The 24,656-nt window shown below is 36.1% G+C and overlaps 2 protein-coding genes across 4 annotated transcripts; one reads left to right on the top strand and one right to left on the bottom strand.

Moving 5' to 3' along the window:
* The first annotated feature begins 3,362 nt into the window (after window positions 1-3,362).
* Window positions 3,363-5,014, top strand: LOC104098679 (phosphoserine aminotransferase 2, chloroplastic-like). Its single transcript, XM_009605477.4, has one exon. It carries the CDS (start codon window positions 3,458-3,460, stop codon window positions 4,772-4,774), a length of 1,317 nt encoding a protein of 438 aa, XP_009603772.1. The 5' UTR covers window positions 3,363-3,457; the 3' UTR covers window positions 4,775-5,014.
* A 4,685-nt stretch (window positions 5,015-9,699) lies between these two features.
* Window positions 9,700-24,379, bottom strand: LOC104098678 (protein GRIP). 3 transcript variants are annotated; one of them, XM_009605474.4, is made up of 23 exons: window positions 24,073-24,282; window positions 23,513-23,681; window positions 22,880-23,387; window positions 22,558-22,673; window positions 21,424-21,593; window positions 19,341-19,434; window positions 16,706-16,792; window positions 16,533-16,613; window positions 16,154-16,279; window positions 15,385-15,493; window positions 15,228-15,307; window positions 13,742-13,870; window positions 13,530-13,630; window positions 13,079-13,212; window positions 12,884-12,981; window positions 12,692-12,811; window positions 12,532-12,562; window positions 12,371-12,429; window positions 11,312-11,383; window positions 11,189-11,236; window positions 10,815-10,920; window positions 10,631-10,689; window positions 9,700-10,194 (listed from the first exon to the last, which is right to left on the bottom strand). In XM_009605474.4, the coding sequence occupies exons 3-23, from the start codon at window positions 23,382-23,384 to the stop codon at window positions 10,084-10,086; spliced, it is 2,436 nt and encodes an 811-aa protein (XP_009603769.1). In that variant the 5' UTR covers window positions 23,385-23,387; window positions 23,513-23,681; window positions 24,073-24,282; the 3' UTR covers window positions 9,700-10,083. The 3 variants fall into 3 exon arrangements, with proteins under 3 accessions (XP_009603769.1, XP_009603771.1, XP_070051396.1); XM_009605476.4 differs by lacking the exon at window positions 23,513-23,681 and having other exon boundaries at window positions 24,073-24,379; XM_070195295.1 differs by lacking the exon at window positions 23,513-23,681 and having other exon boundaries at window positions 12,371-12,432; window positions 12,538-12,562; window positions 24,073-24,379.
* Window positions 24,380-24,656: the final 277 nt, after the last annotated feature.

Below are 24,656 nucleotides of genomic sequence, written 5' to 3'. Positions count from 1 at the left end.
AAAAAATTTCAAGTTCCCAATGAATTTTTTTCTTCCATTCACAAAACTTTAACTTTTCTTCAAATAAAATGTATGTACAAATACAACTTCAACTTTCAAAAATTATTTTTCAAACACAGCCTCAAAAATTCTTTTTTCAAGTTTCTATCAATTCTATGTCAACGTTAGCTTAAATTCGTGTTTTCAAATTGTCTAATAGAGGTTAGTGGTCTGGTTGTTAGGATCGAAAAATCGGGTAGTGCGAAATTTAACCAAACAACGTTATAATGATAATAACAAAGACAATGCAAGTTGATAATAACGGCAATTAAAGAAAATAAAGAAGACACAAATTTAGCGTGGTTCGGTCAAGGTGACCTACGTTCACAAGCGGAGAGAAGCAATTTCATTATACCAACAAGAGTACAAAATTAGGGTAAGAATTACCAAATACCCCAAGAGAATAACCTCACAAGATCACTCCAAAGAAAGGGTACACACAAGTGTTTCCCAACACTCACTATCTTACAAAATACTCTATAATGAAATAAAGGAGGAGAAAGAAAGACAAGAGTGAAAGGCTCTTGAATTGGTGTGTTTACAAATGAGGAGAAACTCCTCTATTTATAGCAGAAAATCCTTGGCCTAATAATGAATATTATGTCATGGCAAATGTCATGAACCACAAATTTGTTATAATGGATATTATATCATGGCAAATGTCATGAAAATTTGGTCATATTACAAATCGATTAGTCTATCGTTAAGATTTTATAGAGTTCAATCCCGAAAAAGAAGATTATCTTTACCATTGATTATAGAGTGGCGGATCTAGAGTGTTGTTATTGGGTTCCCGGGAACTCAGTAACTTTTGTATAAATATAGTATTTCTATTAAGAAATCCACTAAAGATTTATAAATATTTAATTGTGAATCCAGTTATTATTGTATATTAATTTAAAATTACAATAAATTTTAAATTCTGAATCCGCCCAGCGATACCCTCCGATTAGGAGAGTTCGTTTTTCCCTAGCGTCCTTACAAAACTACGAGAAAGTCGGAACCTCCAATTTAAGGTACCATTTGATTTGCATAAAGTATTAGTTAGGGACTCTGACGAAATTGAATGAATTTGATTCCCTATTTTATTCACATGGTACAAAATATGGTGCCGTTAAGATTCTTCTTTTCTTTATGTGAAATTTATCAAAATATTAATCAATCAAAATTGGGAACTCAGTAAGTGTCACCAATCAACAAATACCGTAACTTTTGGCATTTCGAAAACTTATTCTGAAAACATTTTTTAATAGATTCATAAAAGAATGGTTGAGATTATGAAATGGAACATAATTTTACTACAAGGTTTTCATCTTAATAGACCACTTCCTTTTTTTCCCCTTCCACGGACTAACAGAAAGGAAACGGCACAATGGATTTTGGTCGTTAAATGAGAAAATAAATTCTTGGACAGGACAAGTATTTTGGTTGAAAGATAAAAAGGAAAGGAGACCAATCGCCATAGAAACACTGGAGGAGTGACTACCAAAGGATGTGGTGCAATGAATGGAACTGCTCCTCCCTTAATTAGAGGTCTCGAGTTCGAGCCCCGAGTATAGAAAAGTCCTTGGTAGGGAGCGTTATCCCTCGAATGGTGATCTACCCGGGGCGAATCCGAATATAGTCGGCCTTCAATGCGGATACCGGACACCGGATGAGAAACCAAAAAAAAAATACTAGAGGAGTGGAGCAAAAGCATATGCCAATTGCCCAAATTGTTGCTACTCTTTCAGTTATTATAGCTTGTTTGGTCAAGTTTCTCCAAACCTAGAATCATATTTTTTCCAAAGAAAAGTATAGTATTTTTTTTTTCAAAGTTGAAGTGTTTGGTCAAGTTTTTGGAAGAAAAAAATAGTGTTTTTGAGGAGACGCAGAAACAATTTTTGAGAAGCAGAAAATGTAGCTTCTCTCAAAAAATACTTTTGAGATAAATACACTTAGAAGTAGTTTCTAAAAGTTTGGCCAAACATTAATTGATGCTCAGAAGTATTTTTCAAATTAATTAATCAAACACAAATTAATTCTCACAAAAAATAATACTTATAAAAATAAGCTGATTTTTAGCCAAATAGTCTATTAATCACCAACCTCACTAATACGACATCGAACTTAAGTCCTTCAGACTTTTTTTTTAAATACTTCACCAACCTTTGGGGCCCTGTGAAAGGCTATGCGCAGCTATACAAATTCAATTAAAACGGAGTGGCTAAACAATGAATCATTATTTAATTCGACTACAGGTTCCTCAAATCAAAACGAATTGAGTTAGCTTAGGCTAAAAAATTAGTTGTAACTCAACATGCTGAACTCAAAAACTATTTTTTCATTTGTTTTTTAGAAATAATAATAATAATAATAATAATAATAATAATAATAATAATAATAATAATAATAATAATAATAATAATAATAATAATAATAATAATAATATCTGTTTAAATAGCAAACCAAACTGAATTCATCGAATTCGTTTTCATTTTTTGACAAAGTTTTTTTTTTTAAAAATCAATTGAAGCTACATCCAAATTGATCCAACTTTACTTAGTTGTGCCCGGATGAAGAAAAAAAAAACTTAATTGTACGCAACTCAATATATTCAACTTTAGATGGGTTAGACAAATTACATCATGTATGAGCTAAACTTGAAACCTTCAAATAAAGTAAAAGATGCGACTAGATTTATATTAGATCAGTAAAAAATTAAAAATATTACAAAAAAAAAAAGTAAAGTTATATGAATTAGATCTAATTATTCCAAAAAGTACATAAAATTTATGTTACACTCATTTAAAATTTCAAATGAGCGGAGAGTATTCCACAAAATATGCGTGGTTAGATTTTCACTTTTCCATTTCCCTTCTCCGTTTTTCTGACCCCAATGTAATGAAATTTTTTAAAATAAAAAGTAGAACGAATCCCTAAATGAGAGTGAAAGTTTATTATGATCAATAAGATTTGTAAGTTAAGTTCTAGTATAATATGTGTGCGCTATATTCCTATGTCTTTGGGAAGATTCAAGCGACTATGAAATTATATGCCCTCGTGAGACATCTGCCGGCAGCTACACCATGATCCTCTACATGAGGCTGTCATCTTAAGACAATGGATGCGTAGAGGATGAGTATATAGCAAGGTATAGAGACAACACTATTGTAGCTACTTGTACCTTTTTATTGTGGTTAATTGTTTTCTTTTTTATTATTAATAAAATAACTACTAGGCATGTCTAGTAGTATAATTTGTCAAAAAAAAAAAAAAAAACAATCCCTAATCTACTTTATGTGAAAGAAATCTTTTCTCACTTTCCCTAGTATATATAAATACACACCAACTTTATCATTTTTCCTCTGCATCGCCCAACCCTCTCAACACCCAGAGCCAAAGGGAAAAGAAATAGGCAAACAACAATCTAATACCCATGGCTATGTCAGCTGCCACCTCCCAATCTTTCCTCCTCAACAACCCCACCACCCACCAGAACCACCCATCCCTCAAATCCACCACCCACCTCGCCACCTTCTCCACCACCCATTTCCACCCTACCACCACCCTCACCTCTACATACAAATCTGTATCTATAACCTGCTCAGCCGCCAGCTCAACCACAACCACCCCCCTCCAAACAGCTTCATCCTCCACCTCCTCAGATCGGGTCTTCAACTTTGCTGCGGGCCCCGCTACCCTCCCTGAAAACGTCCTCCAAAAAGCCCAAGCCGACCTCGTCAACTGGCGCGGCTGTGGCATGTCCGTCATGGAAATGAGCCACCGTGGCAAAGAATTCCTCTCCATTATTCAAAAAGCCGAATCAGATCTCAAAACCCTCCTTAATATCCCCGAAAACTACGCCGTTCTCTTTCTCCAAGGCGGCGCCACCACCCAATTCGCGGCCCTTCCCCTCAACCTCTGCTCACCGGACGACGCCGTGGATTACGTCGTCACCGGTTCGTGGGGTGACAAGGCATACAAAGAGGCAGTTAAATACTGCAAGCCTAACGTCATTTGGAGTGGCAAATCTGAAAAATACACCAAGATCCCGACTTTCGATTCTTTACAACAAACCCCAGACGCCAAGTATTTGCATATATGCGCCAATGAAACTATTCACGGAGTTGAATTCAAGGATTATCCTAAACCCAGTAATGAAAAGACCATCCTTGTTGCTGACATGTCATCCAATTTCTGCTCAAAGCCAGTTGATGTTAGCAAATTTGGTGTTATTTACGCTGGTGCCCAGAAGAATGTTGGTCCATCTGGGGTTACAATTGTTATAATAAGGAAAGATTTGATTGGAAATGCACAGGAAAGTACACCTGTGATGTTGGATTACAAGATCCATGCTGAGAACAATTCATTGTATAATACACCCCCTTGTTATGGGATTTACATGTGTGGGCTTGTATTTGAAGATCTGTTGGCACAAGGTGGATTGGTGGAAGTTGAGAAGAAGAATAAGAAAAAGGCTGAGATTTTATACAATGCTATTGATTCAAGCAATGGGTTTTTTAGGTGTCCAGTTGAGAAATCAGTGAGGTCATTGATGAATGTGCCATTTACATTGGCTAAACCAGAATTGGAGGCTGAGTTTGTGAAGGCAGCAGCTGTTGAGAAGATGGTGCAGCTGAAAGGGCATAGGTCTGTTGGAGGAATGAGAGCTTCAATATACAATGCTATGCCTTTGGCTGGTGTTGAAAAGTTGATTGCTTTCATGAAGGATTTCCAAGCTAAGCATGCTTGATTAGTATTTTGTTGTGTTATATTTTTCTTTTTATGCTTTCATTATTTTCTTTTGGTGTCTTTATGTTCTGTTGGTTTATTTGGGTTTAAGAGGCAAAATGCAGCAACGTGAATGATACTTAAGCATATCTCGGTCCTATTGATTCTTGTGTACTTCTAGGAGTTCCTTAGAAATATGAAAACTATTATTAGTACTAGAAGCTTAATGAAAAAAAGATTATCTTTTGCTTTGTTTCTTTCATTGTTGAGCTGTTGGATCTCCATTTTATGAGGAAACTTTTGTACTATGGTTAAGTATAGCTGAAATCTTTTCAAGATTTGCAGGGGTTGTGTTTGTAGACTTGTAGGGGCAGAACAGTAGGACGAATTTATTCTGCTTAATATTGGACGTGCCATGTTATTTGTTAGTGTTACCGAATCGTGAGAGATCCGCACACCTTAGATTCCCCTGTTTTCAACTGTTGTTGACTTCTAACTTGTCGGTAGTGTAATGGTCCCATTGATTGCTGCTTTGGGACCTGCTACCAACCTCTGTGTAGGTATAGTTATTATCTAAAATTGGAGATTTACGCAAACTTGGTTAAGTAGAATTGCTAATAACACCCACCAATAACAAGGGATTGGTAGGAAAGGGGTTTATAGATGGGAGTGCTGATGAAAGGATGATTAGCCAAGAACCATGAATGGTATCTGAACAAAAATTGGATCAAGCATTTATCTGTACGTGAAATTTTTGAATAAACCAAGTCAAAAGAATATGAAATCACAAACAAAACGGCAAAGGATTACTGAAAAATGATGTGGGTTGAGTGGCCAAGGGATAGCAATTGTTCGTCATAAGAAAAAATCTAGGAAGTCACCCGAGTTGCATAGTTTTCTCGACACACTAAAATGGTAAGTTTCTATACTAATTCAAATTAGTAAAACTTATTTGGATAGAAATACTAAATCACGATGAACTACCTTTCTAATTATTTTAGTTAAGTACTATATTTAGAATTATTCTTGTTAATATTGTGTGTGAATTTACTATTAAATTTTTAGCTCAAACATTGATTCAGTAATTTACTTTAAAAATTTCATAACTCCATTGTTCGTCCTTAGAAAGTGTTAAAAAAGCAAAGTGGGTCTTCTTGATTTGGTGTTATTTGACTAAATTGGTGATTATGGATCGCTCTTGTCGGAATTTGAAGGTTTTGTTTCAAATTTGAGATCATTTCGAACAGATTCAGGGTGGTTTGGTCGAAATTAAAATGCAATTTCGAAAAATACTTTATTGAACAACAAAATTAAACCAATCAGGTAGATGAATAATTTAATAGATAAGTCAATTGCATATAACACAAACTCATGCTAATCTTTTAGAGTTTGGTGAACAAATGAACAAGTACAAAATCATGCTTACTGGATAGAGTTTGTGAACAATCTAATAAATAGGCTGAATGCAGACAATACAAAGTCATGTTAATCAGGTAGAATTTGTTAATAATTAACAATATATATAAAGTAAATATAATATAAAATTTACCAATCCGATAGAAAAATATAAAAATTGCACGGGGCATCCTATTTGGTCGCCCCCATTTAACTTATACCCACTTTTTAAAAAAGTTTTAACTTGTACCCGCTTTTAAAACAACTTCAGGCCGCTTTCTCCTCCTCATCCTCCTCCTTCGTTTTCTTCTTCTTCTTCTTCTTCTTCTTCTTCAGGCGATAATGATTTTATATGGTGGTTGTGAACATATTTTAATGTAGTTTATGATGTTTTACAATGGTGAGCTGTTATGACGCTTTATTTTTTGTTATTGCTTAGGGTTTCTTTTTCTTCTTTTTCTAAATTGCAAAATGGGTTCATTAGATTTATTGTTGTTTTGATAAATTGATGATTGAGGTTTGTTCCGGATGATATTTGAAGGTTATGTTTCAAATTTGAGCTCATTTGGAGTAGATTTAGGTATTAAATCGTAAATTGGATTGTTATAATTCGAAGAACAAATTTCTGTTTCTGGGCAATTTGCACTTCATGCCTATTTGGCCTTAAGTGCATAAAAACGTTGGTTGCACTTAAGACCTTTTGGCCTTAAGTGCATCTGAAGTGCAATTTTTCACTTCAGACTTATTGGCCTTAAGTGTAGCAAAACGTTTGTTGCACTTCAGACCTTTTGGCCTTAAGTGCATCTAAAGTGCAAATTTTCGCTTCAGAGCCTTAAGTGCATCTGAAGTGTAATTTTTCACTTCAGAGCCTTAAGTGCATCTGAAATGCAATTTTTCACTTCAGACTTATTGGCCTTAAGTGCATAAAACCATTGGTTACACTTCAGACCTATTTGGCCTTAAGTGCACTTGAAGTGCAAATTTTCACTTCAGACCTATTTGGCCTTAAGTGCATCTGAAGTGCAATTTTTCACTTCAGACTTATTGGCCTTAAGTGCATCTGAAGTGCAATTTTTCACTTCAGACTTATTAGCCTTAATTGTATGAAACTATTGGTTGCACTTCAAACCTATTTGGCCTTAAGTGCATTTAAAGTGCAATTTTTTCACTTCAGATTAATTTTTTTTAACTTCAAACCCGATAAGTCTGAAGTTGATCGTAAAGTGCGTACGCTTGCAAACTGTTTTGCAAAGTGGGTATAGGTTTAATTGTGACCTCAAAACCGGGTATAGATACAAAAGCCCCTAGAAAAATCCATGACAAATAGTAAGCGTGTGTAGGGTGGGGGTCATTTTCTAAATACATTAAAGACAAAGAATAATATTTAAAGACCAGCCCCTTTATAGGGCCATTCCGGTCAATCACCCATAGGATCCGTTTGGTCATTAAAAAAATTCACTTTCTTCTCGAATTTTTTTCACTTTTTTTCGGAACATGAAATTCCAATTCCAACTTGAAGTTGAATTTCGGAATTTTTCGGAATTTGAAAAGTTCCAAAAGCTATTTTTCACAATTTTCAATCCAAATCACTCACAAAAATTCAAAAACAACTTCAATTTGTATTCATGCCCAAACACAACACCAATTTCCGAATACCATTTTTAATTTTGAATTTCCTTTTTACTTTTTTCGGAATTTCACAATTCTTATGTTCAAACACCCACTTAATCTCTCCTGTCTGGTGCTTTGGAATAGAACTAGTGAATCTTAACCTATTTTCCTTCGTTCGGGTGGAAAAATAGGGGAAAAGAAGATAAGTAAAGATTCACCCTTCAAGATCCAATCATTTTCTATATCACCAACCCCAACTATGACTCAAGACACTGATGGAAACATAACAAGTGAAAACGTGCTATTGTTAATGCTTCATTCTTTAAGATATAGTCTACCGAGTCAAATACGTGGTTGTCAAGAATCCCTCTTGCTTTGCATCTTCCTCCTTATTATAGATATAATTTGAATACTAGACCACAACTCAAGATCAATTTGCTCGCCTTTTACCGACGAAATAAAGAATTTATGACGACCAAAGTTATGGAAACTGCCAAAGGGTAAGACTACTTATTTGCCAATTACAGCAATGGAAGCTAGATTGCGCCTGACCAAGTGGCATGTATACTGCTTGGCTAAACACATTGTATAACATGCGAATTTGACTAATCTTTTAATCTAGGCATAGACAACAGATTTAATACTGCAATGCATTTGAAACTTCCAACCAAGGGTGTACAAAGAAAATCGATAAACCGCACCAAACCGATAATCCGAGTCAAACCGGAAAAAAAAAATCCGATGTAGTTTGGTTTGATTTGGTTTGGTATTGAAAAATAAAACCCGACCATAATTGGTTTGGTTTGGTTTTAACTAAAAAAAGTCAAACCGTAAACAAACCGACGCGATAGTACATTTATATAATTTTAAAAAATATTTATACATATAAATATTTATTGTAATGTAATTTATAAATATTTCTTAAACTTTTTCACAGTTTTATCTTTTAACGTATTATTTCAAGTTTAGACTTAACATTCTTGAATGGTAAATAAATTTTATAGGCCATAAATATAGTAACTCAAACAAAGTTCAAATCAATACTAATGCTAACAAAATAAATTCAATTCAATACTAGAAATAACGATAGTGTTGGATAATTATTTTAGTTTTACATTGGTTTATAATAAAAATGCATAACATAGTTTATCTTTTTTTTTAGTGCTTAGTTATGTAATTAATATTAGTACTTATTAGCTATACTTATTTTAGCATGACCTATATAGTATTTTTAGATTATGTTAATTTTCATTATGGCTTATTAATTAGCAATATTTGTTTTATGTAATTTTATTATTTTATTTTTGTTACTGAATATTTTAGTATAATGCTATGATTTATCTCATATTATTGTGTTAGTTTCTTCGAAAACACATTGTATAGTTGTATTTTACTAGGACTTAAGAAATATTTGGAGCACAAGTTACATATTTTATGTTATGAAGACTTTACCGGAAAAAACCCGAGAAAAACCGAGATTGAAAAACCCGACTTTGTTGGTTTGGTTTGGTTTATAAATTTAAAAACCTAACATCATTGATTTGGTTTGATAATTGAAAAATCCGAACCAATCCGACCTATGTGCATCCTTACTTCCAACTATAGATATTCAATGAAAATTTTCAATATCCATTGTTGTTTAACTGATATAAATATTGGGTGATCATTGTTTTTTTTCCTCTGTGATTTTAGCAAACGAGTTATACAAGCAATCGTATAATTTAAATGGATTTACAAGATGCATAGTCTAGCATACACATTTATTTTGACAATCAGCTAGAGAATCATTACAGTCATTGCACCAACAACCAGAGAATCACCACACCAGCAACTGCTTTTATGCACATTAAAGCTTCTCCTAATTACAATTATGACTACCCCTTACACAGCGCTTAAATGTGTGATAAGCAATTGGCTCCATAGCGGTAATCAAATAACCTCTGGCAATCAGAACGTAAATCTTTGATTTCAGAATAACTCTTCCACTATTATTTCATGATTTTAACAAATGTAATCTTCCCTCTCTCTACACCCAAAAAGAAAAAATGGAAGAACGAAATACCACTGGTATACAACTCAAGTGAAGAGCGACAAAGGATGCCCTATTCTTGCCTGTATCTCGTATTGCTTGTTTTCTGCTTTTCTTTTGCATCAGTTCTATACAACAAACAAAATCTCTTTTCACACGGCATTTCTTTGTTAATTACATAAGAACACAAAAATTTCCTCTACTGCAGCTCTGCTTCCACGTCGGCTCCAGGCTATCCAATCTACTTGAAGCTGGATTATACAACATATACCACCTCTGCGACCATCTAATGGCTGTTAAGAGAATGAGAATCTAGAAAACAGTGAAGTCCCAGATCCTGAAGTATCTTTTGCAGGGCTGGCTTGAGCTTCTATAGAGGAGCGATATGCTTGTTGGCACTTCCGCATCTGCACGAGTAAACTCATGAGGTTTTCAGGTTATTACACTCCTATGGTACTCAGTATCGACGTAGGAGTATTTAACTGAGTAAATATCAGCATCAGACTGAAAACTGCAAAAAGTTTCTGCTGCATATGCCTTCCAAATTAAGATATACGCAAGTGATAGCACATTTTGCAATTTCTACTCATTTTATAGAACTACATTTTGCATTTCATAGACGCATAAGATGATTATCTGAATAAGTTTCCTATATCTGCAGTTAAAATGCATACACTTGCCCATGTCAGATGAGCTAAAAGGTACCAAGTCACAATAAGTCTCCATGTTCTTATGTTAACAGTTATTCATGAATATCATTGAGATATATTGACATAACCATCAGCAATATTTTAGAAATGAAAGTAGTAGTTTGCTACTACAATTGGGTAACAAGAATATCACCTCCTCAGGGCTGAACTGGAGAAGCATTGCAACCACAGGTAACAGAGCCTCCACTTCACCTGTGAAATATTTATCACAAACAAGTAAATAATTACGTATGGAAATATTTAGTTCAACTGAAAAAACATCCTGCTTTTACAGGGAACAAATTTTAAACCTTTTCACTGTAACACTGAAAAGTTACCTGTCTCGAGAAGTTTTAAAATGACATTCTTAAGATACGTCATATCTACCCCTTCCCTCTTCTGTGATCTATCCATGTTTCTTAGCTCTTCTTTCAACTTAGCTACCTGCACTCATAAAAGCAAAATTACATTAGAATCAAAATCATAAGAAGTCCAGGTAAAAAGACAGCACAGAGGTTGTCTAAGCCGACAAGAAAAGATTCAGCTGCCTAAGCCCAAATCAAACATTAAACCAATGGCCAAACAACTCAAGCAACCACTCCCCCAGCCAATCCCCAAGAAAGAAGAGAATTAGTTATCGAGATGGAGTACAAAAGTTAGAAGCAGAACATGATGTATATTGACAGATACAAGACTTCTATATCAGACATACCTGCTGGTTGTGGAGACGATTTTCACGCTCGAGCTCTTCTATCTCCTCCTGAATCAATACATTAGAGTCTAATGAGGGAACTATCTCTTAAGAATATTGATGTTCTTGGAGAGAATAACTCACTTGAAGTGCGAGAATGTGACGTTGTGACTGAGAAAGCTCTTCTTCTCTTTGCGCTTGTTGCCTTGCCAAAACCTGAAAACCAAAGATGTGTAAATAAGCAATGGTATTGACTAGTGACACAGAAATGGAGTCTTTGAGTGCTAAAAACTAATGTTCAATAACTAAAACCCAGATACAGAGCTTTTGATTACCTCAAAAAGTTCCATCCACTCAAATTACAGATTGGAATGTTGTTATACTTTCTTCCAATGACTTTACCAACTTCCACTGTAAATATGTCACACAAACAGAAGCTGAACCTTTTACCTCTATTATGAATCCACCTTCTTCTTTTTTGTCTAGTTTAACCATTCGGTACCCGAAACTCAATAACCTAACTGATCCCGATTCGTGCTAGGTAGGCCCACTAAGGGGGGTAATATGCGCCCTACTGAAAGATTCTCCAACTCTAGGGCTTGAACCTACACCTCTGGTTAAGAGTTGAGGGATCGAAACCTCACACCATACCCACTTCATTATAGCACCCTCAAGGCTAAGAAATTATTTGGCAGTCTATTAAAACATAAAAACCTAAATTTACAAGACTTTCACAGAACATTACCATATTGATGACTCAACTTGCACGTTGTAACTATCGAACGAAATTTCTTACACGTAGAGATTTTGCAAGGACTACCTCAAGTAACTACAAGATTTTATAATGCTAATTCGATAACTTCCAACCCCCAGAGAATTACTTCTTTATTAGGTGGAAAGAAGACAAATTCTTTCTCCTCACGTATGTCACTAGACCTTTTGCATGTACTCAAATGATTCGGGAAATAGAATTCAGTCCTACTCCTAAACATTCATACGTAATCAAACGGCAATGCCTGTCCCCTGACATCCAACTATCGTCTTCAAAGAATTGCATAAAGCATGTCCGACCATGTTTGGATGGACTTAAAAACTGTTGCCACCCATACCATCTATACCTCACTCTTTTTGATTTCTTTTTTCCCCTTCGCAGTAACTTGATGAAAATATTGCACAGTAATGTAATTAGAAAATTGTCCATACTAGAATCTGTTGTTCAGCAGCTGAGGTAGTCGAATTTGGAGCATCCTGCTTGTCATACACTGTACAATCATTTCCAAGAGCAGTATTAGTCACTGAAGCAACTAGTTAAGAATTCTCTTTTAAACTGTAGAATGAACTAAAAAGTGCTGAAGATCTTATACCTCCTGCATTGGAATTGCCATTGTGATCGGCCTGAGATTTGCAGAAGAAAGATAATGATTTTAACAGAATGCTTGAATACAAATGTTAAATGGGTGCATTGCTAAAGCAGATACATGAACGACACAGTATGAATAGATAATTGGAGACTGATTCACTTACAAAGAATTTGGACTGAAGTTTGTGGCGAAGGTTCTCATTATCATCTAGAAGTCGAGAGATCTCATTGTCCTTCTCCTCAATCATCTTATCAGCAAGGTCACGAAAAGAATCAAGCTCTTCCTACAAGTTAAAGAACTCAGTATCACTAAAACTAAAAAGTGTTATGATCATAATATGATTTTAAATCATTACCTTCAGTTTTTTACAGCTTAGTTTGAGGTCCTCTAGTTCTTTTTGAACATTATCACTGGAGGTAACCGCACTCTCCGCTTTAAATGCATCACATTTCACTGCAAAATAGTATCTTGAATGATATATCTGTTTGGAAGCTAAATAAATGGCAATACATAAAGAGAAAGGTTGATAATCATAATAAATTAAGATTACATCGCCATGTTTCTTCCACATTTTGAAGGTTTATTTCCCATGCTTCCTTCTCTTTTTGGTGGGCAGAAAAAGCAGAATTGAGCTTCATTTCCATGCTTCTGATCTGTTGCTCTGTAGCACGAAGAGCTTCATCTCTGGAAAGGATTTGATGGATAAGTGTGTTAATTCATTCTCCTTAAGCAATAAAAAACTAAATCAACTCTGTAAAAAGCTCACTGTACTTCAACAATTTAGATTCAAAACAATTGTGCCTGAGGGAGTGAATGAGCTAAGAGAACGTCAATGTGTGTGAGCTTAATATTCAACAAACAGAAGAAGATAAACAAACTGCAACCAGATTTATTGAGATGCATACTGTGAATGTCTGAAAAAAGCACGTCAAAAACAAAACCGCGCAAAATTTGTTTTCAGGTCCATCTGGACATTGAAACAAGTCATTAACTCGGATTACCTGTCTGAAAGTTCCTTCTCATGATTAGCTAAAGTGTCCTTTAGATCTTCGAGGGCTTTATCCCTTTCAGAAGAGACTGACATTACCTCTTTCTCAGCCTCCTAAAAGAGCAAAGATTTTAATGTTTTAGCAACAATTAAACAACCTTAATGTTAAACTGTTAATCCAAAGCATTTGGCTTGTTAGATATAGTAACACCAGGAAGCATGTACCTTCAATGCTTCCTCAAGTGCTTTAAGTTGTTCGTTGTCCCTAGCAGCAGCCAATTCAGCATCCTTTCGCTGAAGAAGTGCGTGAGCACGAGCCTTGTAAGACGAAAATTCACTTTGAATGCGACTGATCTGCAAGTTACCATAGAAGAGCAAATCATGATACATAAAGCAAAGAGCATTTGAGTCAACATTTGGTATCGCAGTAATAAATATTAGCCCACTTTTCATGCAACAAAACTCTCTCTAATACCAAACTCTTATGGAGGAAATAGTTAAAGTCAATGACGAGTTACTCAACATCCTAAACTCGCCTAATTCTATTGAGGGTTTTGGTTTATGGACAAGTAATACTGGAATTATAATCTGGGAATTAAAGAATGACGAAATTATTAACGCATATACTTTTTGGGTAGATTTTTGGTTAAAGAAAGCAGTAACTAATAACCAGCAGAAACAGAAAAGAGTAATAAGCATCCAAACATCCATCAACTTGGAATATCTCCGACTAAGGCCCTATATGCTTGCTGTTGATGGAGCTCTGAAACTGATTCCTTTTTTTTAATCAGGCAAAGCTCTGAATCTAAATCATCGAACGTCAGCCTACTGAGTGCTTTTTTTTTTCTTTCACATCCACTTATTAGCTATTAATAGGTCTGAATAATTCGGATCTTGTACACAGTCTTAAAATCATTAAGAGCGTTCACTTAAAATTCCAGTGAATATTACCACCCCCAACCACCACCGTGCAACCACAACCACCAACCACCTCCACCTCCACCACCAGCCACCTCCACAACCGTCAACCATTACCACCAAATAACCAACCACCTCCACCATTGACCACCACTAGCCTCCACCGCACAACCACCAGTGCTGACCCTTCAAACCACCTTCAAAACTAGTCACCACAACCAACTGCCTCTACCACCAGTCTCCTCTGCACAATCACCACCACAAACCACCTTCACCACTGGTCACCACTACCAACCACCTCTACCACTAACTGCTATTGCACAACCATCACCTCCACTGTGGCCATCACCGATATCTATCAGCTCCGGCCACAGCTGCACAACCACCATCTCCAATCTCCTCCATACAACCACAAGCACCACCCACCACCTTACAGCTATTATAGCCGACCACCACCACCGCCAGTCACTGCCGCTAGTTTTTATAGTGTGATTCATCAAATAAACAATTTATATAACACCATGTTAATACATATTTTCTAATATTTTGTAGATATAATATTTATTAGCAATTTATTTGAATTATATTTATTAGTTTTAAATAAAGATAAAGTATCAACATTCAATTGCTGGAAAAAACAGTCTTAATTATCCAGCATTCAGATCTTGATGCAACATCTTAAAATTCAGATGTGTATACAGATTCAGTCGTCCTAATCTTAATAAAATTAAATGGTGCCAAAACATTTGCGAGAAGACGAAAAATACGAGTTAGAATAAGAGATTAGAATTACCTCTTCTTTGGTCGCCATCAATTCAGCCTCTTTTGCGTTTAACACCTGAGACTGAGCTGATAATTCTGACTCCAGCTGACCTAAATTGAGGAAAACAAGTATAAGATCCAAATTCATCTTCTAAAACAAGGTAAATAACCAGAATACAGGGATGTACTTCTAAATTTGGCTACTTCAATCTCAGCACGGATGCAGTTACTCTCAGCAATCTCCAGCTTTGTTCTGAGTGAATGGCAGGTGGTTTCCCAACTATCTTTTTCTTTCTCCTGAATGAATAAAAAACATTACAGTTGTAAAAAGATTTTAAAAAAAAAATAGGCTACACATCTTACCAGAGACGAGAGAAAATCATTTAGAAAATGTTTAGGCCAAATTAGTTAGTTATTTGCTCCATTACACATATCACTTGACAAAAGCACAAACAATAATGGACATATGACCAAATTTGATCATGAAAGACTACATCATGGGAGATTGAGAATTGACCCTTATGGGGACACGCATCAAATTGTTAATCAAAAAGGGAATTCCCAGCACATATTTAACTATGTTCCCGTACTGGCTCTCGAAGCTAGATATTATGACTGCTAAGGAGTAACTGCAACACTATTCTTCAGAAGATCAGCAGTTTCATCCACCACCTTTTCCTCTACTCAACTAAAAAGGGACGGGTTGGTAAAGAAATTTTGGTAGGCAGAGAGTAACAAGTATAATTTAGACTCCCAACCATTAAGCCCATTATCAGGTGTTTGACTGCAATTGAAGTAGTAACTTCCTTTTCAAATTTAGCAATCTCAAAAGCGAGTGGAACTTTAGCAACTTTATTGTCTTGGAATAATGTAATGTTCGAATGACTGACATGAACCGAAAAGCATCAATTAGGAATGACTTTTAAGGTCAAATTGGCAAAAGGTGTCAGCTCATACGTGTTCGCTTTTCAGATGAATAATGTCTCCTTTTAGAGTTTCAACAGCAGCTCTAAGTCTTGCTGCTTCGCCACTGGAAGCTGCATCCATCTCTGCAATCTTAGACTCCTTCTCCGCAATCAGAGTCTACAAGGAAAAAAACACACTAAAACTCCGTATATCCAGAAGATACAAAACTTGAACAATTAATGCATAATAGACAGGATCCTGAGAATGCTATGGAACCAATAATCGGCTGAGCAAGAAATATAAATGATGTCATTTGTCAGATCGTTGATGCCTCATTAAATTACCAAAATATAGATGAGCAAGATGAAGTTGTTTTAAATATCTTGTATTCCTTCCACCTCTTGTGTACAACTAGGAATAGAATTATTACCCGTAGGGATGAGATTGTTTCAGTTGCTTTGCTTCTTTCAGCCAATGCCTCAGTAATTTGGGCTTCCAGAATCTCTCTTTGCTGATATAAAAGAGAATTTTATTTAGGAAATAAACTACTCAGGACTAAAGAAAGAAGCTAAAGCACGATCAGCATTAATACTGCCCTTGTACCTTCTGGTGCTTTGAAGAGAGGTCATCAAGTGAAGCTTGCCTCTTCTCATCTGCTGCCTGCAGCAATGCTCCCATCTCTTCTAATTTCTGCAAACCAAGATTCAGTTACATAAATGCTAAGAAAAGCAAAGATCCTCCAAGTTCAAGAGATGTATCAGAGAGAGAACTTAAACATAGGCCACCTATACCATGATAAGGCCATGAACATTACAAATATCATGAATTTCAGAATTGCACAACTGTTTTATTTCTAGCTTTTTCTATCCAATATGAGATTCCTGGTCCTCAAATTGACTTCTCATTTCTCCTTGAAAATACAATAGCTTCTCTCCAGACCTTGATAGACTTATATTGAATCTTATCCATTTAAACCGGAAAGAACACGAGGCCATTTAAAAGACAGAATGTGTCTTTGCTTCTGGAATAAAACCCTGGACAACCATCCACATATGAAGTCTGCAGAGATTTACACTGATTTGAATCTGAACCCAGCTAGGCAGCTAGCAATCTATTAAAGATGATTAAATACAAAAGACAAGAAATCACATAACCTCACCACACATGAAGTGCAATTAGTTATAGTAGTGGAAAACCCCGAAAAATAACTCAAGAAGTGGATTCTTTTTACTAGATATCTTGTTAAAACGAGAACAAATAATTAACATTGTCTCAATCTCAAAAGGATTAAATACATTTATCTGAAATGACACAAGGGGACAACAATAAAATCAGAAACTAATAATCTAAGAAAAACTCAAGAGTCGAGTCATGTTAGTTAAAGGCCAGCTTGAGGCGCGCTTACGCCTTGAAAGCAGGTGGATAAGAGCTTGGCCGCTTATGCAAGCTTCAATGCACCATGGTCGTCGCCTCTAAACCCACGGGATCTATCTTGAAGTGAGTAACACTATATGATAGATAACGATGATAGAGTGATGTATTAATTAGTTAATAATATTATGGATGAATATTGAGTGAAAAAGAACATGAAATTAATATTTAGTATAAGAAAACTAGCAAGTATCTGAATTAAACTTAAAATTGTATCTTGCATCTGAATTGGAGATTTAGAACAGTTCTTAACTTTGATTGACATGAGTTTTACTTCACAAATTTCATATGTTTGCAGTTCCCAATCCACTACTTCATTGTTTACAGTTAATTTTTTCTTACATTATACTTATTGATTTTTCGTCTTGCCTTTCTTCTCAAAACCAGCTTTCTCCGGCACCATGTACTTAAAGCCGCAGCTGATAATTGGCACTCTTCGAGCTATTTCTCCTTTGACAATAGTATTTACAAATTTAAAGAGCTTTAAAGACGCCCTTTTGCCAGTGAAAAGAAAGACAAATAGTAAATTTACTAACAATTTTCTTATAAAAGAAAAAAAGGTAAGCACAGATCAACAAATGCCACACTGCCAAATCAACTTGATCTGTTGGTTTAATGAGTTCTGCCAGATCAACTTGTCTACTCACTAATCTGAAAGTTTTCATCTAATGCCTCAGACATCACTTAGGTTATCTGATTTCAGAATTGCTTTCTCGAACATGGAAATGACATAGCAAAGGATAAAAATTCATAAGCCTCCAATAACACAAAAGTCTATAACAAGGAACCAGCTTTGGGCATACAAACATTTAGCACTGAATCCAATCTTGATGCTAATAATCAGACTCTTTTCTTCTTATCCCTCCTCCGAGAGCCCACCTCAAACTGGAGCCTGGCCTTGTCCTATTTCTTTCAGTTTTACTAATAATATTTCTATATAGCCATTTACCCGCACAATGAAAGTCAAAAGACTTTTTCGCACTATGCTTCAAGGAAGTTGAAACTTCCTATCGTCAGATACAAAGACCAACACTACATTTTCAAGACTAAGATTGGATCTTCCAATCCCGACCTTATGCTGAGGGAAGTGAAGACAACTCAAGTGATGATCTATGCCGAGCAAATGGGATAGTTGAGCTAATGAAGAGCTTGCCTTTGATGTAATTTAAGCAGAACAATTAATTCGAATAATCTAGATTGAAGGGCTAGATTTATTCTGCAGAACTGATAAATAAAAACAGTGAGCACTACAGTGACATTGGGAAAAGAATACGGAGCATTTTAACTGTCTCCCTCCTTTCTTTCAGACCAGTACAGTGTCCTAAATGTCTTTGTCCTCTCCTTAATTCCAGGGCCCACTGCCTATCTCCCTTCCATTCCCCTCTCCCTTTTTTATCTGTGATGCAGAGGGAATAAAGATTCTTAAGTTTTTTTTTAGTTTACCAAACATGATAAGTAGATTAGCGATGGTTCAACCCAGTCCTATTTGGTTGTCCTATTTCTTCCTATTCCCTTGTTCCGCCTTCATTTCTTCCTTTCTGTCTCTTCTTTTTTTACTTTTTCACGGGTATGTGTGTGTCAGGTGTGAGCACCCATGTGGCAGGGTATATTCCTGTTTCAACTTAGAGCTTAACCACCTACGTACAGAAAATTGCATACAAGTGCCAAAAGGAACTAAGAAATGCTTAGAAGTAAGATGGGTAAAGACATAAGGTTGACTCAGGAAGCCATTAAGCAATTGACACCATTTCTGATTATAGGCATGTAACTTGACACATGGTGTGAAAACTTTCTTATGGCTTCATACCTGCTCTTTCTCTAAAAGCGCCTGCTGTGATGCCTCCAGAGCAATTTCTTTTGGTGCCAAAGAACGGCGCAGCTCTTCAATGTTGTCTCTGAGCCTAAAAATCAACAATTATATAAAGTGAAAATAAGAAGGATAGAAAGTATCTTAAGATTAGAAAATCTCAAAGAAAGTTTCACATTCAGAACAGGAATACTGCAATTATTTGATATAACAAAATCAATAGAACGTAAGGGATCAGTTGACATGAACTAGCTTTGCGTCTAAACAAAATTGACTATTCCAGAGCCTGATGTAACTATCTAATAAGGACTTGGCTTGCGTTTAAAAAAAAAAAAGAGAACATTGATTCTATAATTAAAGCGAGCAATTTCTATGTGAAAAAGATAAGACAGATTGACAGAATGCAAGCTGAATAAGAGGGGAGGCAAACATATACAACAACCCAGTGAAATCCCACAAGTGGGGTCTGGGGAGGGTAGAGTGTACGCAGACCTTACCCCAAGAGGGTAGAGAGGCTGTTTCCGATAGACCCTCGGCTCAAGAAGATGAAAAAGACAATATATCAGTACCATCAACAGAAACCATAGAAATAATAGCAGCATCATAAGTACCAGAGAATAGATGAAAAGCAATAAGAATAACACGTACGTAAGGCTCGGTACTATGAAAAGTAAGAGAACAGTGTGGACACAACAATAACCAGTAGCAGTCTAGGACACAACCCTATCAGACTAGCCTCTCACTTGGTACGAAGTATAAAGGTGCTCCACTACCTCCTAACCTACAACCCTAATGCTCGACCTCCACACCTTCCTATCAAGAGCCATGTCCTTGGAAATCTAAAGCCACGCCATGTCTGCCTGATCACCTCCCCCAATGCTTCTTGGGCCGCTCTATACCTCTTCTCGTACTCGCCAAAGCCAATCGCTCACAACTCCTCATTGGGGGATTCGGGCTTCTCCTCCGCACGTGCCCGAACCATCTGAGGCTTGCTTCCCGCATCTTGTCATCCATCAGAGCCACACCCACCTTCTCCCGAATATCTTCATTCCTAATTTTATCCATCCTAATGTGCCCGCACATCCACCTCAATATCCTCATTTCTGCTACTTTCATCTTCTGGATATGTGAGTTCTTAACGGCCAACACTCTGGCTCATATAACATTGCTGGTCTAACCACCACTCTTTAGAACTTACCTTTGAGCAACAGTGGCACTTTCTTGTCACACAGGGGAGGCAAACATATGTTCTTGATAAAAAAAATTGACAAAAATTAAAGCCTTCACATATTTTAACCAACTAAAGAACCATAAATGATCATCGATTGAAGTCAAAAGCATGAAAGCGTCGCAGGAGACAGCTTTCATTCTGGTCAGGCGTGCATCCAGTCTGTCCACGTACGTAACTTCTTAGTCAGAAATACTTGAAAAATTATTTGCTCAGTTAGTATATGGACACTGGAGGAGCTCAAAGGATAATGTTGTAGCTCAATCAAGAAGTTATTCGACCTTTGGAGCATCTTTTATTCTATTTTTGGTCTAAGTTGAGTCATGCCACAGACAATTAAAGAAGCATATGTAAGCTGGTGTTATTGTAGAGTTGATAATGCCATCAAAGGGATCTGGAAAATGATCCCAACAACTATTTTCTGGTGTATCTGGATAGAGACGAAACTCAGCTGTTTTAAGGTATCTCAACTCCAACATACTCCTTGAAAGCCAGATGCTTGGTTATCTTGTTTAGCTGGAACTTTCTGACCCCTATAAATAGTACTGAAATTCTTTTGGACGTCGTTTGCTCCCTGATCTTAGGGTAGCTACTCATATATTGGAGCTAAGTAGATAACTACTTCATCTCTTTTCTATTCTACCTACTGCATCTTCTTGATGCAATTTTAATGAAATCTTCTTAATTCATCAAAAAGAAAATCAAGAAGTTTTTCGACATGTAGCTCTGTTGATATCTCTTTGCTCTTTTCCTTTTTCTTTTTTCCTTTAAAGCTAATTTAAAATAATAAGCAGATAATCCATCAAAATCACTTGTAGATGAGCAGTGTCAACTAAATTCATGAGGAGAACATACTTGTTGTTCATACTTCGTAACTGTTGTCTCTCCATATCCATTGCTTTCAGTGCCTCTTGAGCGTGTTGTCGACTGCGTTCCAGTTCTTGCTGCAATGCAGACAGTTGAGAAGCCGCACGCTCGGATTTCTCATTGACATCACGAAACTGGGCCTCAAGATCATCTTTTTCCTAAATAAACAGAACTTCGACAAAGAACAGTTAATTATTGTGATTCTCGCTTTATAAATGAAAACAACTAATGGACAACTTGACTAACTTGTCCACGGCATTTTTAATTTTAATTTCCAAGCCAATTGCATCTTTAGGAAGAGAAGAAAATAAGACCACATCATGACCACATTCATGATTCCTCCACTTTATTCAAACAGTGCTTTCATGCTTGTCTTAGTTGATTTAAAGTTCAGGCGAATTGAGCTCTACTTTTGGACTTGTTTTCATCAAGGACACACTTAAGTTTTTAATCAGCAGCTCTTAAACCATTCCACAATGCTGTAATTCACAAAGGGCAGATTCACAAGTGAACTAGTCCGATTCTTTTGAGCTACAATTCTTTTGAACTAAGGGACAGTCTACTGAGCATAAGTAACTTACTATCAACACCAATCCAACAACTAAGCAGCCATCTCAACCTAAATGGAAGAGTAGGCTATCTTCCTCTACAATGTAGTTTCACGTCGGAGGTTTTTTTTTTTTTTTTTTTTTTTGTGTGTGTGTGTGTGTTTTGCTTCTTGGGGGGGGAACAGAGTTTCACGTCGGAGTTATGGTCCATAGTGCCCCCTCTTCAATATATCATGGGTGACTCCTAGTGCAAAGGCAACGATAAGCTGAAGGGCAAGGAAGATGCATATAAAGAAGAAAAGAGTAGTTGAAATTCTCATCTTTGGACGATTTGGAGGGAAAAGAGTAGTAAAATTTGAAGGAGTTGATAACCACCTATCCATAAACAAAAGTCCTCTTCGGTTTCATTTGTGTTTTTGGTTTGTGAGAAAATACTATTATCAATGGATGGTTTGCTAGAATTCCGAAAGTGTTGTACATGTAAAAAACTTTAGTAAAGTTGACCAAGTTCTGATGAGATATTAATGAAAGACATCAGACTTATCAAATAAAAGAGGATGATCTCAGAATTTACCTTCTGCACCTCTTGAATGCGCTGCTTTGCTCGTTTGTGAAGTCTGTTGAACTTTGAGTCTAGCTCTGAGTACCTTTCATCACGTTCTTTTATTTCCTGATCCATCTTATGTTGTACTATTCAAACAAACCATTTATCGACTTCAGAATAGCTTATCTGCTTTATCGATTGAAACTAAGAAAAGAAAACCAAAAGAATCTGCAACTACCAGTGAAAATACATCACTACACTTTTAGAACTTATCATCAAAGCTCAAGTTCTATATTTGATGTTGAATTTAAGCAACTTGAAGATGAAAATAGAAGTCAAAGTAAATCACAACCTTCAGCAACTTTGGCAGACAGCTCTTGGACCTTTGTGTCTGCTTCTAAGTATAGAGTCTGAACATGCTTTAGTGCTTCCTCAGCCGCACCTCGTGTTTGTTTTTCCTCCAAAAGTTCCCTCTCCAAGGATTCTATCTTCTCATTAAGATCAAATGAATTATCACTTGCCCCATTTTCATGCCCAACTACTCTCACTTGTTGGCCAGATTCATCAGAATACAGGTTGATGTTTTGCCACCCCACAATCTGAGATTTCAGATATTCATTCTGGAAATTGAGTTCAACAAGCATTTGTACAAGATCATCATGGCTATCACCTGTATGTTGATAACCATCATAAATTCCGTTCTCCTTTACATGATTACTCTCAATATTGAAGTTATTGAACTGTTTCTCCGTTTTGCTAGCATCTTCCGAGTGATTATCTGCAGCCCCACTATTAATATCTCCCTCCATTGTTTCGGCTTTTGCCTCAAAGTAGGAGGGATTAAATTGTTTCACCATCAACTGCAATGAGTAACAATCACAAAACACGAAATAAATAATCCACAAAAACCGCATCATGTAATTCAGCCTTGAAAGTAAAGAACCAAGATAAAGTAACACAAATATCAGCTTTGAAAGCTCCTTACTATCAGCAAAATTAAAAAAGCTCCTCACAGCCGGCTTGCACCTTGATAATTCCACCGGGTACCTGCTACCTCCCACCAACAGAGGTACCGAGTAACTCTGACCACCAAGGCTTAAGCATATGGGAAGAAAGCGCCTCGTGTTTTTTGTCTCCCTTGATTAAAGAAGCTCCTATTTGAATGTCAAATTCTGGAAAGTAAATAGAAGTGACACAGAAAGATCCAACGGGCAAGCTAATTCGATGAAATGGAAGCTAGTATAAGCTTCCACACTTCACAGACTATCTCCCTATCATCATCTCACATTGTTCACACCAATGTAACCTTTTTTTTTTTTTAATTGCGCAAACACAGGAAATTGGCTCCTATTCATTGTTTCCAAAGAACACTGGAAATTCAATAGAAGTTGAGGTTTAATAGCTGAATTCATATTTCCGTTGCTAAATTAAACATTTGCAGATTACAGTATCAACCAGATCGTACGCTTAACTAAATTGAACCAATCTCAATTTAATCCACAAAGCTAAATTACCAAATGCATTGACACAGAAAAAAGGGCTAACCTTTGAAGTAATATGGATGAAGCAGTGGGGAACTGCAGATCTGGTGAAATGTACAGAGGTGCAAAAAGAGAGAATTAATGGGTTTGAGAGTGAATATTATTAAATCCCTTTATGATTGAGATACTCAATAGTCCGCAAAGAGCGTGAGAAGACAGGGGAAAACTCTGAGATCGCGTGAGGCGTGGGTGGAGTTTGCAGTCTCACGCTTCCCAGACTACAGCTTCCCGCATACTATCTGCTTTTTCTAACTTTCTCTTGTTTACTTGGAAGAAAAATATTTTTTTGGCTAGTAGTTTTTGGTTTGGTCGAGGAAAACTATTTTTCAAATAGATATTTATTAATGATCCACAATAATATCAACAAATTGGATAATGTAATTTTACGTAAGAATTCCATGGTGACTTGTAAATTTATAGTTTAACATGTAATTTTACTTAACATTCCTGCTAACTTAATATGAAAATCTTACTGAGAAATATAAAATTATAAAATCGAACTGATCTCGTAAAAAATTCCTTAAAATACTTAGCTCTCGTTTGGTCAAAGATTTTGTCTTCATTTTTAAAATAAAATAAAAATTGAAA

This window comes from Nicotiana tomentosiformis, chromosome 2 (genome assembly GCF_000390325.3).
Source record: "Nicotiana tomentosiformis chromosome 2, ASM39032v3, whole genome shotgun sequence".
Classification (NCBI taxonomy): domain Eukaryota; kingdom Viridiplantae; phylum Streptophyta; class Magnoliopsida; order Solanales; family Solanaceae; genus Nicotiana; species Nicotiana tomentosiformis.
This window is presented reverse-complemented; position numbering and strand designations above follow the sequence as displayed.

Coding starts and splice junctions, on each gene's coding strand:
- LOC104098679 (XM_009605477.4), top strand. CDS start 3,458: ATGGCTATGTCAGCTGCCACCTCCCAATCTTTCCTCCTCAACAACCCC.
- LOC104098678 (XM_009605476.4), bottom strand. CDS start 23,384: ATGGTGAAACAATTTAATCCCTCCTACTTTGAGGCAAAAGCCGAAACA. Junction 16,793..19,340: donor CGCTTTTAGAGAAAGAGCAG/GTATGAAGCCAT, acceptor CTTGGTTTGCAG/AAATTAGAAGAGATGGGAGC. Junction 15,308..15,384: donor TGAAGTAGCCAAATTTAGAA/GTACATCCCTGT, acceptor TCCTCAATTTAG/GTCAGCTGGAGTCAGAATTA.